The 14,801-nt window shown below is 40.4% G+C and overlaps 1 protein-coding gene across 2 annotated transcripts in view; it reads right to left on the reverse strand.

Moving 5' to 3' along the window:
• The window catches only part of sytl4 (synaptotagmin like 4), a 59,720-nt gene that overhangs the window by 11,769 nt on the left and 33,150 nt on the right, over positions 1-14,801 (reverse strand). The window contains exons 7-13 of one of the 2 annotated variants that reach the window (XM_033030442.1): positions 14,141-14,266; positions 11,247-11,388; positions 8,973-9,069; positions 8,060-8,163; positions 6,878-6,964; positions 5,047-5,225; positions 3,314-3,416 (exon numbers count right to left, since the gene is read on the reverse strand). In XM_033030442.1, the coding sequence (XP_032886333.1) occupies positions 3,314-3,416; positions 5,047-5,225; positions 6,878-6,964; positions 8,060-8,163; positions 8,973-9,069; positions 11,247-11,388; positions 14,141-14,266 (838 nt within the window). The remainder of the gene's footprint in view (positions 1-3,313; positions 3,417-5,046; positions 5,226-6,877; positions 6,965-8,059; positions 8,164-8,972; positions 9,070-11,246; positions 11,389-14,140; positions 14,267-14,801) is intronic. The other variant, XM_033030443.1, reaches the window with a different exon arrangement.

A 14,801-nucleotide genomic window follows, 5' to 3' on the forward strand; every position in this document is an offset into this window, starting at 1 on the left:
AAGGATAGACACAAAATGCTGGAGTAACTCAGTGGGTCAGGCAACATCGCTGGAGAAAATGAATAGGTGACATTTCTGGGCGAGAACCTTCTTCAGACTTTTTAGTATTTCTACAAAACTTTGGACAACTTTGTGCTGAAAAATCACTCCTTAACACTTTAATCTGACTTCCACCAGCAATGTTTCACCAGTGTGCAGCTCCCACATTATTTGGTTCTAAATTACTGAAAAATAATTCTGAAGTCTCTTTGGAAGTTCAGATAGCCTTGATCATGTTGCTTCCTGCTGCACTTGCACCTGCAGAATCTTGTAAAATGCATGAATTATAATAAACGGGAGCATTTTAGAATATTATGTTCCCTTTCTCTCAAATAATCACCCACATTTTATTGAAACATGTAAAATTCTGAGAGATCTTAACTGGGTAAACACAAGAGCAACCTGGCTCAGACAAAACTCTGATTATTACTAACCCATTATCTGTTATTTGCACTTTATCAGTTTATTTATTCATGTGTGTATATATTTATATAATGGTATATGGACAAACTGATCTGTTTTGTAGTAAATGCCTACTATGTTCTGTGTGCTGAAGCAAAGCAAGAATGTCATTGTCCTATCAGGAACACATGACAATAAACTCACTTGAACTTGAGGATACTTCCTCATGGGCGAGTCTGCAACTCGGGGTCATGGTTGCACATTTAACACAGCGATTAAATCTTTTTTTCTCTCAGAATGTTTTGCAAGCTGAAAAGTTTAACACCATTAAGATAATCATTAGGTAAATAAATACTTGCTATGCAACGAGGTGACAGGTTACCATGGAGGTGTTGGAATTGAGACAACAAGCTGAGCAATCGTGATCGTAATAACAGCAGAGCAGGTTTGTTGGGACTGCTCTTAATTTATATGTTCATAATAACATACAGTGCCCTCCATAATGTTTGGGACAAAGACCCATCATTTATTTATTACCCTCTGTACTCCACAATTTGTGATGTGTTATACAAAAAAATCACATGTGGTTAAAGTGCACATTATCAGATTTTAATAAAGACCATTTTTATACATTTTGGTTTCACCATGTAGAAATTACAGCTGTGTTTATACAGGCCCCCAATTTCAGGGCACCATATTGTTTGGGACACATGGCTTCACAGGCGTTTATAATTGCTCAGTTGTGTTTAATTGCCTCCTTAATGCAGGTATTAGAGAGCTCTCAGCACCTAGTTTTTCCTCCAGTCTTTCCATCACCGTTGGAAAAATTTATTGCTGATTATCAACATGACGACCAAAGTTGTGCCAATGAAAGTCAAAGAAGCCATTGTGAGACTGAGAAACAAGAATAAAACTGGTAAAGACATCAGAAAAACTGTAGGCTTACCAAAATCAACTGTTTGGAACATCTTTAAGAAGAAAGAGAGCACTGGCGAGTTTACTAATCGCAAAGGGACTGGCAGGCCAAGGAAGACCTCCACAGCTGATGACAGAAGAATTCTCTCCATAATAAAGGAAAAAACCCCTAACACCTGTCCGATAGATCAGAAACACTCTTCAGGTGTGGATTTGTCAATGATCACTGTCCGCAGAAGACTTCATGAACAGAAATACAGAGGCTACACTGCAAGATGCAAACCGCTGGTTAGCCGCAAAAATAGGATGGCCAGATTACAGTTTGCCAAGAAGTACTTAAAAGAGCAACCGCAGTTTTGGAAAAGGGTCTTGCGGAAAGATGAGACAAAGATTAACTTATATCAGAATGATGGCAAGAGCAAAGTATGGAGGAGAGAAGGAACTGCCCAAGATCCAAAGAATACCACCTCATCTGTGAAACACGGTGGTGGGGGTATTATGGCCTGAGCATGTATGACTGCTAAAGGTACTGGCTCACTTATCTTCATTGATGATACAACTGCTGATGGTAGTAGCGTAATGAATTCTGACGTGTATAGACACATCCTATCTGCTCAAGTTCAAACAAATGCCTCAAAACACATTGGATGGCCGTTCATTCTACAGCAAGACAATGATCCCAAACATACGACTAAAGCAACAAAGGAGTTTTTCAAAGCTAAAAAATGGTAAATTCTTGAGTGGCCAAGTCAATCACCTGATCTAAACCCGATTGAGCATGCCTTTTATATGCTGAAGAGAAAACAGAAGAGGACTAGCCCCGTGCATATTTCCTTGAAGGTGGAATCTCATATAGATAGGGTGGTAAAGAAAGCTTTTGGCATGCTAGCCTTTATAAATCAGAGCATTGAGTATAGAAGCTGGGATGTAATGTTAAAATTGTACAAGGCATTGGTGAGACCAAATCTGGAGTATGGTGTACAATTTTGGTCGCCCAATTATAGGAAGGATGTCAACAAAATAGAGAGAGTACAGAGGAGATTTACTAGAATGTTGCCTGGGTTTCAACAACTAAGACAGAGAAAGGTTGAATAAGTTAGGTCTTTATTCTCTGGAGCGCAGAATGTTAAGGGGGGACTTGATAGAGGTCTTTAAAATGATGAGAGGGATAGACAGAGTTGATGTGGACAAGCTTTTCCCTTTGAGAATAGGGAAGATTCAAACAAGAGGACATGACTTCAGAATTAAGGGACAGAAGTTTAGGGGTAACATGAGGGGGAACTTCTTTACTCAGAGAGTGGTAGCGGTGTGGAATGAGCTTCCAGTGGAAGTTGTGGAGGCAGGTTCGATGGTATCATTTAAAAATAAATTGGATAGGCATATGGATGAGAAGGGAATGGAGGGTTATGGTATGAGTGCAGGCAGGTGGGACTAAGGGAAAATAATTGTTCGGCATGGACATGTAGGGCCGAGATGGCCTGTTTCCGTGCTGTAATTGTTATATGGTTATAAAACAAGCATAAGCTAAAGATGGCTGCAATACAGGCCTGGCAGAGCATCACCAGAGAAGACACCCAGCAACTGGTGATGTCCATGAATCGCAGACTTCAGGCAGTCATTGCATGCAAAGGATATGCAACAAAATACTAAACATGACTACTTTCATTTACATGACAATGCTGTGTCCCAAACATTATGGTTGCCCACAAATGGGGGGACTATGTATAAACACTGCTGTAATTTCTACATGGTGAAACCAAAATGTATCAAAATGGCCTTTATTAAAATCTGACAATGTGCACACTGACCACATGTGATTTTTTCTATTACAAATCTCAAATTGTGGAGTACAGAGGCAAATAAATAAATGATGGGTCTTTGTCCAAACATTATGGAGGGTTCTGTATTCTTTTCAGTGCGGATTACAAAGACAAGCATTAGGCCTCTTAAGCCTTACCCGTAAGATTTCATTGTAGATAGGGCTAGTTGTGTTGCGTTTAATTGTAGTCTTGCGTTTACTTTGCCGTGATTTATCTGGTAACAGGTAAGACTTCACATAGCTGCAGAAAAAATATTTTTTTAAATGTGCATATTTTTATTACATTAGGACAATTAATGAAAATGGATTGAAAGTTTGGATTTGAAGTGTCTCCAAAATCTGGGATGAAAGTCCCTTTCTCTTCTGCCTAGCGGGGGTCCCTTGAGGCATAGTCATTTGAGTTCTCAGTGTCCAACTGCACAAACTGTCTTTACGTTGCCAGCAATATGCCACTTCCGCTTGAGCAGAGAAGTGTTAAGGGCCTGTCCCACTTTGCGATTTATTTCAGCGATTGCAGACGTCAGTGACCGATGCTCTAAAAACTGTCAAGTTGTATGACACCGATACGTCAAGCACATCATTCGCTTTCACACTACAGCGAAGTATAATAATCATATTGGAAATGAACACCTGCTGCCTTGTCAGTTTGTCCGCTGCTGGAACAGATAGCACTCTGGGATTTTTAAGTATGAGTCGCTCTCTGCGAGGTCTCTGTTTCGGCCCAGCAGTATCCTGTTTCTATCTCGCCACGCTCCGCTCCCATTCTCCCAGCCGAGTTGGATCTCTGCTGCAAATATCGTTCTGCTTTCAATTCCCGCCATTCGTAAATTCCGCCCTTCTCCCTCTACATTCAGTAACATTTCCCTTGGACATACCAAGGCCAATAATCTTTAAGCAATCGGCGCCCAGTCCCAGTCCCCGAGATCGCCGCTTCTAAGCATTCTCCTCCAGCTTCAATCTAACCAAGCAAGCATGTGTTCGTCCGAGTGGACTGCTCAGACCCCCTCGCTAGTTATTGGGGGTCTCTTTAAATTGCGATATTTTGCACGTGTGTCGATCTTTGTGATTACAACAGCAATGAGGACTACCCTCGCCAGTCATTCTCGCATTGTGCCGAGTTGCGTGTGTATATCTTAAGAAATAAAACAGCAAAGTTGCAGGTGTGGAGCATCCAGGGGCGACAGGGAGACACTGCGTGTCACCCCGCGTCACGCCCCGACCACGCCGCGCCAACCTCTTTTCAGGCTGTCGCCCAAAATGTCGCCCAAATGGGACAAGCCCTTGAGGTTAGTGCAGGAGGGATTTCCCAGGCTGTGGTGAGTCTTATAATTGGGACAAAGATGTCACATCTTGCTGTGCATTCGCACCAGGTGGCGTAATCACAAACACAGGGTAGTTTCAAACTTCGTCCAAAATAAATGTCATTTTTAGGTCACATAACCAAAATTAAACATTAGTTACAATCTATTTTTAGAGGCAGAAATTTTAATCCATCTAGCAACAGTAGAGTGTAAAGCAGACTGCCAATTATACCTGCACCACTGATGTAATGATGCATTTCCCCAGAAAAGTAGATAGGAACAGCGCAAAAAATACTCAGATCCAGATTCAGATCCAACAAATACTGTGCTAACCTTCAAGTAAACAATCAAATAATACATGCAATAAATATTGAAAACAAATGCCAATTCCAACTAAATACCAATATCCACATATCCAGTCTACATGGATATTATTATTCAGCATAAGGATTTAAATGAATTATTTAAAGACCTGCATAATGCTGTCAATTCAGAGTAGATGGAGTTGCTTCTCAATGCATAGTATGTTTAGAAATACCAGGCATCCCATAAACTCACAAACACACTTACGGGTTTGATTTCTTCTTGTTCTCATCCCCGTAAGCCAGGTTGTAGCATTCCTTCACGTGTACATTAAGGGCTTGTTTCTTTTGGTCATAGCGGAGGAAGAAGATGATCTCCCCTGTGACTGTAACATTGCCAAAGTCACCTGCTTCACTGTAGATGCTGGCCATGCTCCCCATTGTACTCTGAAACAAAGTTAGTTAGTGTCACTGCATAATTAAACAAGAAAGCAATGTCTCTCGATTTGCTAAACTTGTACACTAAGATTTAATCTTATTTAGGTAACCTTCACATAGCTGAAATGATCTTTACCACTTTATGATAGAAATTGGTATAGAGCTACATTTATACCCATTCCAGGTCACAATGAGGAGGTAACCAAACCGGCAGTTACACTTCAATTACAGATGCTTGATCACGATGTTCTACTCTTCATTTGTTGGTGTAGGTTAACATTCTGTTGCAAATTACTTATTCAGGTATGATGCCATACTAATTAAGATGTGGCATTTCTAGGCTGGGAAATAATTTCCCATTTTCAATATTGTAGCACAATAAAATACTTGTCAATCATAAATTATCTGACAGGCATAGAACCTCAGATGCAGTCTGTTTATTAATATCCAGTTAAAAGGACAGAAAGACTTGCAGTTAAATTACAGGCAACAGTTTTGAAATGGAGCTACTAATTTACAATAAGATAATTTGTATTCAGCAAGCTCCCATTAGAAGCAGGGGCCACTTAACCTTTTTTTTCTATGTAAAACGTTGATAGAGGAATAAATATTACCTGGATCACATTCTACTTGTTCTTTGAATGACTTCGTTGACTGGGGTAGAAGGCTAAATTCAATAGAAGGTATCTCTGGCATAAAAGTCATTGTACAATGATATTTTCTAAAAACTATAATATTTCTCTTCACTCCTCACGATCAGTATATTTTTCCTCTGAGCAAATGAGCCACACAGACTAGGCGGAATGTAGAGTTCAAACCTCTATTTGTGCCCAGTCACTTGGTGGCTGTTTTAGGAGAATGGTCTTGACTACTCTTAGACTATTACAAAGAACAATGACAACATTTATTTCTTGACAATTACTCAGTATTCCCTGCTGGGGAGGCATGCACACAGAGAAATGTTACGTGAAAACAATAGCAAATTTGTCATAATAATTATATTTGAATAACGGCCACATGATTTGAGTTACAGGAAGTTGGTGACATGCCATGGTAACATACCACATTGAGAATTAAATGTGCTTAACGGAAGATGGGAACAGACACAGACATTTCTTCCTTATGTAAAACCGATAAATAAAATGTAAATAAATTGGATAAGAACATGTGTTAGATTTGCCAATAGTAATGAAATCAAGGGGAATATTACTTTGTTTTCCAATGCCATTCAAGTTATAAAATCAGTCACTGAGATAGGAAAAGAGAATGAGCTAAGCCATAGGATAATGAGCATAGCTCCCAGGAAACAGGAGGACAACATCCCAGAGATGTTAGATTAGGAAGTTAGTCATGCAGTGTACACTTCCACAATCTCTTGGACACAGGATGTGCCCAGTCTGAACTTCAAATTACACAAAATGAGATATCTCTTGCATCATACTAATCAGCCTTAACCAGTATGATATACCTTACTGTGAATCATCTTGGTGATTTGTGTTTCAATAGGACAATGAACATTATTTTCTCCACATTCAAACAACAAATGCCCAAGATATTTAACTATATATATTTCTATAAACACAAACTGAGGATTTATATATATATATATATATATATATTTAGAGAGATATAAAATGACAATATTTTGCTGAGGAACTTACCACAGAACTTCCACTCTTGAGACTATGACGAGGATTTGTCATACGGTGGATTGTCACCAGTTTATCAATATCCTCTTCCTCCTCATCCTGCCAAAAGATAAAGAGTACAACTAAATCTAAACCTCGGAAAACATTATATCCATAAAGCACCCACGATCAAGTTGCCACTGTAAACTGCACGACTAACTGTTCAAACATTGACTGGCATACAATTTTATCTTTATGTAAAAAAAAATATTTTATTTCCCCCCTCCTGATTTTAGAAAATCCAACATCAATCCTAGTGTTGTTCCTAAATCAGACACTCAAAAATGCTTCAGAGCAATCCTGGATCATCCCACTTCCCCATCATTTTACATTTGTTGCTGTGTTTCATTGTATTACTGTTTACTCTAGGAGCTTCATGCAAACAAGGATTTTCACCCTTGTGAATATACCAATAACATGACTGTTTTTAAAATGCTGATTTGGTACAAAGAGCTGGGTTTCTATCTCTTTACTCTATCAACCTTTGTGCTTACACACTACAATATGGTACATCTAAAACAAAATTCCATCAGCATTTCTTCCTTTCTCTTGATTGATTTACTCCCCTCACTTTATTTTTTTGAACAGTCATTGCAATGTTCTATAAAGTAGGAATGAGGGCATGCTCATCAGATCCAAGTTGTATTGGCACAGGCCCAAGAGAGGGCCATTCATTTATTGGATTGTACTTTTAACCATGTAAATCTAGACCTCAAGCAAATTACATACCGTGGAAGAGGAATTTGTGGAGTGCAGTGTGTCAGGGATGGTTTCTTAGAACTGTATGTTACAGAATCTACCCTTGCTGTTTCAGATTTGGTCATCTGTAATGAAGTAGGATTAACAAAAATGTTGCGGTCAAGGATTCTCTAGGAGCAGTGAGCTCGACATAGAATCCTCAATAGTTTGAGGGCAAACGCCCAGCATCTGCAACCAATGTACTCCACTTAATTAAAGGTTATTACAAGGTTCACTGGGTCAGAGAGTAACAGGGCAGTGTATACGCAGTGACATATATTTAAACAGCTAGTTCATAATGCAGCATATAAAGGGTTCCCAGGAGAAACCTCCCATGGTTAACAAAAGGTAAAGCAAAATATAAACTATGTGAGGAGGTGATCAGGCTATGGGTGTAAAGTTCCTTTCTAAACTGACCTGTTCCACATTGAGACCTGGAACTGACCGACTGCGGTCTCCCATGGAATCCTCTTTGTTAGCAGAATCCGATACGCGAAGATCCATCACTGATTTACTGTAATCTAATGGGGATTTGAACATAATGTTAATATCACAGAACACAACGCAAGAACACCCTGTTCTTCCAAGATGCCTCTGTTCTTCCAAGTTCCCAGACTTTCCAAAAAATGTCACCATGAATTTCCCCGTGAAGTGCGATTATTTGTTTCTTTGTGACCGAGGGATGTACCAGACTTGCTCTGCTCATGTTATTCAGAAGTGCACAATGTGACATGGATTGAAGTTTCATCCTTCTCACCAAATATTTGGCCTCTTCAACTCTGCAAGCAAGTGGCCTGTGGAATATTTGCACAATGGTTTGCTGGGCAACCATTGCTGATTAATAGACACAGAATGCTGGAGTAACTCAGCGGGACAGGCAGTATCTCTGGAGAGAAGGAATGGGTGGCGTTTCGGATTGAGACCCTTCTTCAGACTGATCTCCAGAGATGCTGCCAGTCCAGCTGAGTTACACCAGCATTTTGTGTCTATCTTCGATTTAAACTAGCATCTGCAGTTCCTTCCCATACATTGATTAATGGTGAACCAAACAGATTAACTTGAAAATTATTACACTCATTTTATGAAAACTCTCCATGGTCTGGGTCCTCCCCACCACTGTAATTGCCACAAGCCAATCATAATCCTTATTTTCGCCTTTAAAATGTTTGTCTATGCTAATTTATTTCACCATGCTTTTGTCAGCTGCCCCAGTATCACTTTATATGGTTCTGTGTCATATTAGGTTTGATCATTAATTGCCCTGAAATATTTTGCAATAAATGTAGGCTAAGTATACTTTGACTTAATCCAATTCACTACTAAATCTCACCTGTGGGATTTAGAATAGATTTTGCATTTCTCTTAAACGTGCCTTCTGAAACATTTTCATCCGCTGAAATTCTGCCGTGCATTTTTGTGCGAGTTTCCTATGGAGAAGAAAAGATTATAGACAATAGACAGACAATAGGTGCAGGAGTAGGCCATTCGGCCCTTCGAGCCAGCACCGCCATTCAATGTGATCATGGCTGATCATCCACATTCAGTACCCCGTTCCTGCCTTCTCCCCATATCCCCTGACTCCGCTACCTGTAAGAGCCTTATCTAGCTATCTCTTGAAAGTATCCAGAGAACCGGCCTCCACCGCCTTCTGAGGCATAGAATTCCACAGACTCAAAACTCTCTGTGTGAAAAGTGTTTCCTCATCTCCGTTCTAAACGGCTTACCCCTTAATGGCTTTACCTCTTAAACTGTGGTCCCTGGTTCTGGACTCCCCCAATGTCGGGAACATGTTTCCTGCCTCTAGCATGTCCAAACCCTTAATAATCTTATATGTTTCAATAAGAATCCCTCTCATCCTTCTAAATTCCAGAGTATACATGCCCAGCCATTCCATTCTCTCAGCATATGACAGACCCGCCATCAATTAACCTTGTGAACCTACGCTGCACTCCCTCAATAGCACACAATACTCCAGGTGTGGTCTCACTAGGGCCCTGTACGTATTTTTTAAATAAACTATTTTGAATACATTAGATGTACATCTGAGATCTTTGTTTTAAAGTGAATGTATATTTCAACCATGCCAAGAGGTATCCTCTTTTGAAATAATACGTTAAAAACTGAAGTGTCAGAAAATATGGAAACACTTCTTGATCCATTGTAGTAAGAAGCACCTCAGAATATTTCTTCACTCTCCAACTTATTTTGTTTTTATTTGATAGAACTGTGTGGTTTAGTAAGACATTTCAGCAGGGTGTTATGAATCAGACATATTTATGTGGATTTGGAATCATACATTGACCAGAAAGGGTAAAGCTGACACGTTTCCTTTCTTACTCTTCAAGGGCTAATAGGGACGGGTACTAAATAATGGAAACATCTACATCCCTTGAGTAAGTAAAAAATAACTGTAGTCTCCTGCCATCCTCGAATGTGATATAATTGCAGGGATCCAGTAGCCCAGACTTTTGTGGACTAATGAAGGAGAAACAGCAAATATTTACTGCTGGATTTCCACGAATTTGTGTATGAATGTGGAACTCATTTATCAGTTTAGTTTATTGTCACGTACTGTATACTGAGGCACAGTGATAAGCTTTTGTTGTGTGCTAACCAGTCAGCGGAGACACAATGCATGATTACAATCGCGCCAATTGCATAGATACATAATAAAGGAATAACGTTTAGTGCAAAGTAAAGCCAGTAAAGTCTGATCAAAAATATTCAGAGGGTCACCAAGATAGTAGTTCAGGACTGCTCTCTAGTTGTGGTAAGATGCTTCAGTTGCCTGATAACAGCTAGGAAGAAACTCCCTGAATCTGGAGGTGTGCGTTTTCACACTTCTATACCTTCTGCCCAATGAGAGAGGGGAATAGAGGGAGTGACCAGGGTGCGACTTATCCTTGATTATGCTGCTGGCCTTGCCGAGGCAGCTTGGGGTATAAATGGAGTCAATGGAAGGGAGGTTGGTTTGTGCGATGATCTGGGCTGCATCCACAATTCGCTGCAATTTCTTGCAATCCTGATCAAATGTTTTCTATGGCGCTTCTGGAGGTTGCTGTAATTAGCTGGGAACCTGGCAGCTCCTTCTCCATAGAGTCCACCTGGAGTTCAGCAAAGGAGCTGGACCCTGGACTAATTTTCTTAATACAGGGTTTACAAACAGGAGAGAAATTTGTACCAGATTCCATCAGAGATAATCTCTTGGTGATTTTCATGGAAATAGCTGCAGGAGCCTTGGATAAGAGGTTGGTAATTATAAAAAACTTTTACATAATTGTTCATCTCAAAGGCACTTTATTAAAATATTTTACTTGGAGTTATTTATTGCAGTTTTGTGTGCCAAATAACCTATTTATATCTGCCCCTCTCAAAACCTTTCATGCTTTTTTTGAACACAGTAAACCCAAAACGTCCTTGCAAATTCAAATTTGTCAGATGGTTTGCACAATTTGTCATATGCAGCTCCATATATTTTATGTAGTTGGCTCCTCACGTCGCCACTGAGCCATTTCTAAAATAAAACTGAGAGGTAAGCAATAAATAGAACTTTGTCAGATATAAACAATAAATAAAATGAGACAGGGAGAGTATTTTGCAGTACGTTATCTGAGTCGGCTTTCATGTTGGCTTTGCTGATGGCCATTGGCGTTGACGTGGCTGGAAGAGTCATGCTGCCTATGACGACTCTGGGAATGGGAAGGACAATCCCATTACCGAGGTTACTCTCAGTTAAGGAACTCCGCCTGGAAAAAATAAAAGAGCATGTTTACAAAGACCTTTAAAACTCGACATACATGGAAGAAACTGCCCATCACCTGGGATTGTGAGAGTCTTAAAAAACAACCTGAAAGCTTCTTTATATTGCTCTTTTGCTGCATTTACAACAAATATGGATTAATTTGCCTCATAATGACATAAAAAACATTTGAAAGAGCACTCAGGATCTACAATGGTCATAACATGATGAAGCTATCGAAATTATATTTCTTATCCCTCTTGATTTTAAAATAACACTGAAAATTCTGATTGATTTACTTGTCTCTGCGATACTTCAGCAGTCTAGAATCTGAAACCACTACTTCAAATTTGGGGTAATTTTTTAAGCCATGGCTTAATTCAACGCTAGACATTCTGACAAATGGCAACGCTAGACATTCTGACATGATTCCATTTTTAAAGTTCAGTTTCAAACATCTGTTGATTAACATGTTTATTAAGTGGGTGAACTCCAGCAAACAGCATACACAGAGGTATACTTAATCAAACATATTACTGAATAAACATTGTTTGTGGCAGATGCTTTGTGTGACTTTTGATTTTGTTTGCACCTATATTGCTGATAATTTGTCACTCGCCCTTCCCACTGCAGAATCACTGAAAATCATTGAACATGTGTTGTTTGCTTATGTGAGCCACCAAGAGTGTATATGGCAGCCTTTGGTCGATGGAGGAAACGGATGTTTGGAGATCAATGATCTCAACCTTGGCACAAAAGTCACGGTCTACTGGGCCGCAGTGAAGCTTGCCCCCTTTTAATTTTTGAGATCTGGACTATCTAGAGTCGGCATCTCAATGGAAAAATACTCCAATGATGTGTCTCCAAAATTCTTCTGAATTTACTGGAAGGATAAATGAACTCAGTGACCTTTCCCAGGCCACTACCCCCAGCACTAAGACTCGATTGGTTACATTGGGCTGGCCATGCCGTTCCACTGCCCAACATTAGGCTCCCTAAAAAGAGTCTCTATTCTGAACTCTCCGACCAGAGGTTCCCAGCTTGAAAGAGAAAAACGTTCAAAGAGATGTACAACACTTACTATAGGAAGTGCAATGTAATCAGCAGTAAAGGGTACAGAGCAGAGAGGGTTGAGGAAAAAAAAGTTACTACATTTACACCTAAAGAGTAACTGGTTTGCCTTGACCAACATCTTCAAGGCCTTGAGCATATCTATACTATTTCTAAAAGTCTCACCTTGACCACTTCCTGTCTACGTTGTAAATAAATTTTAGAAAAAAACAGCAGCCTATATCGCTATGATTTTTTCGCCATCTTACTCACTGCCCTCCTCTCCTTCCCTCCAACTGCCCTGAGGTTTTTTCCGATCGGTGAAATAATAAAAAAGTTATGAATGTTTAAAAAAATCGTGAGATCAGCAGTTTGGTCTTCTAACCTGTCCATCACCATGATGAAGGTAACGCCCCTTCCGGAGGGCCAGGAGAATAAAGCCCCGGAGGCTGCACACGAGTCAGTCACTCCGGAAGACCGTGAGTGAGAGTTGAGTCCAGAATTGTGAGTCTACGCCGTGAGTGAACTGAACTGTGAGTCTGCACTGTGCTGCCTGAGCTGAATTGAACGGTTGGTCTGCACTGTGCTGCTTGAACTGAATTGAAGGGTTGGTCTGCACTGTGCTGCTTGAACTGAATTGAAGGGTTGGTCTGCACTGTGCTGCTCATTCCGGAAGTCCCGCTCACTGCGGAAGTCCCACTCAGGGGAGAGGCCGCGCTCAACCGCGTGAGTAGATTCAAGACAGTTTTACTGTCATATATATGTTGTGTGTGAATGTGTGTGAGAGATGGTGTGTGTGTGAGATGGAGGGTTTAAATGTGTGAGATGGAGTGTGTGTGTGTGTGTGTGTGTTGGATTGTGTGTGTCAGGTGGAGTGTGTGTGTGATGGAGGATGTGTGTGTGTGTGTGTGTGTGTGCCCACCAGCCGTGAGTGAGTCAATTGCCGGCCCACCAGCCGTGAGTGAGTCAACTGCCGGCCCACCAGGCATGAGTGACTGAGCTGCCAGCCCACCAGGACGGAGCTGCCAGACCACCAGGCCCGAGTGACTGAGCTGCCAGCCCACCAGGCCGGAGTGACTGAGCTGCCAGCCCAAGAATTCATTTGGCCCACAATGTCCATACTAGCCTTTTGGAAACCAGTCCCTTTGGCCCACAACACCCATACCAGCGCTCCAGAAAGCCCACCCCCACTGGCCGCTAATATTGGAATTGGTGGAGAGGTGGAATATTGCGTTGGGGGACCAGCCCTCCCGTGTGAACATGGGACCCATCGTAGTCTAGTATTGAACTAGATGTTTAGTTTAGTTTAGTTTATTGTCATGTGTACCAAGGTACAATGAAAAGCTTTTGTTGCGTGCTAACCACTCAGCAGAAAGACTCAGTATAGATACACGATAAGGGAATAAAAGGAATGTGGGGTTAGAGTTCCTGCCGGGGGACTGGGGACAGTGCATATAAAAGGACTGCCAGAAACAAAACTAAGTGAGCCATTTCCTGAACCATCAGATAATTGGGATATCTGATTCGTGGAGTTTTATTACAAAACATCTCAGAGGTATGTTATCAAATAAAATATGATGCATGCCATGTAAGAAGTTAGTCAGTCAATATACCCAAGACTTGGTCAAAAAGCCAGTTTATAAGGAAATAAATTAACCTAAAATTTCTATTTAATCCAACGGATTTCAGGACATCTGTATATCCCTCACCTGGAATTGTTAGGTGTGCTGTGATTTGAGGCAAATTGTGGATTGTTGTAGCTGCCGACACTCACACGTCCAGTGGACTCTGTATCGCTTGGATGATCAGAAGCCTCTCGGGCTTCAGACTGGTCACTATCAAAAGCCACAGATAGATGGATTAATTATTTTACTGTTGATTCAGGGAAACATATTACTCATATTACTCATTTCATTCTTCTGACATGTTGCAAAGTCAAAATAACATTTTGTGAACCAAAAATAACACTGTGGGTGCCTATCGATTTACTCTTAGTTTACAATAACCAGATTAATTCTACTTATTTGATCCCTCTACTGTTTATAAGTAACTGCAAAGTAAAATTTACAAGGGTTCATTTGATTTTGATCAAGGATAAATATCGCTGCATTGAATACATTGTATGTCTTTGCCTTGTAATTTAGAGGTCAAAGTAAAAAAGGACACAGTTAATGATCTTAACCTGTAAAATTTAGGCTCTTGTAATAAAATCATGGATCAGACTCTCCAGCTCCAACACATGGAGGAATTGGACCCATAGATATTAAATCCATAATGAAGCCTGCATGCATTTGACATCAAATACAATTGTCTCCCTGAAGCGATAAAGTGCAGCAACTTGAAAGATTGTCCTTTTGCAGTACCAGTACT

This window comes from Amblyraja radiata, chromosome 12, assembly GCF_010909765.2.
Source record: "Amblyraja radiata isolate CabotCenter1 chromosome 12, sAmbRad1.1.pri, whole genome shotgun sequence".
In the NCBI taxonomy this organism is placed as follows: domain Eukaryota; kingdom Metazoa; phylum Chordata; class Chondrichthyes; order Rajiformes; family Rajidae; genus Amblyraja; species Amblyraja radiata.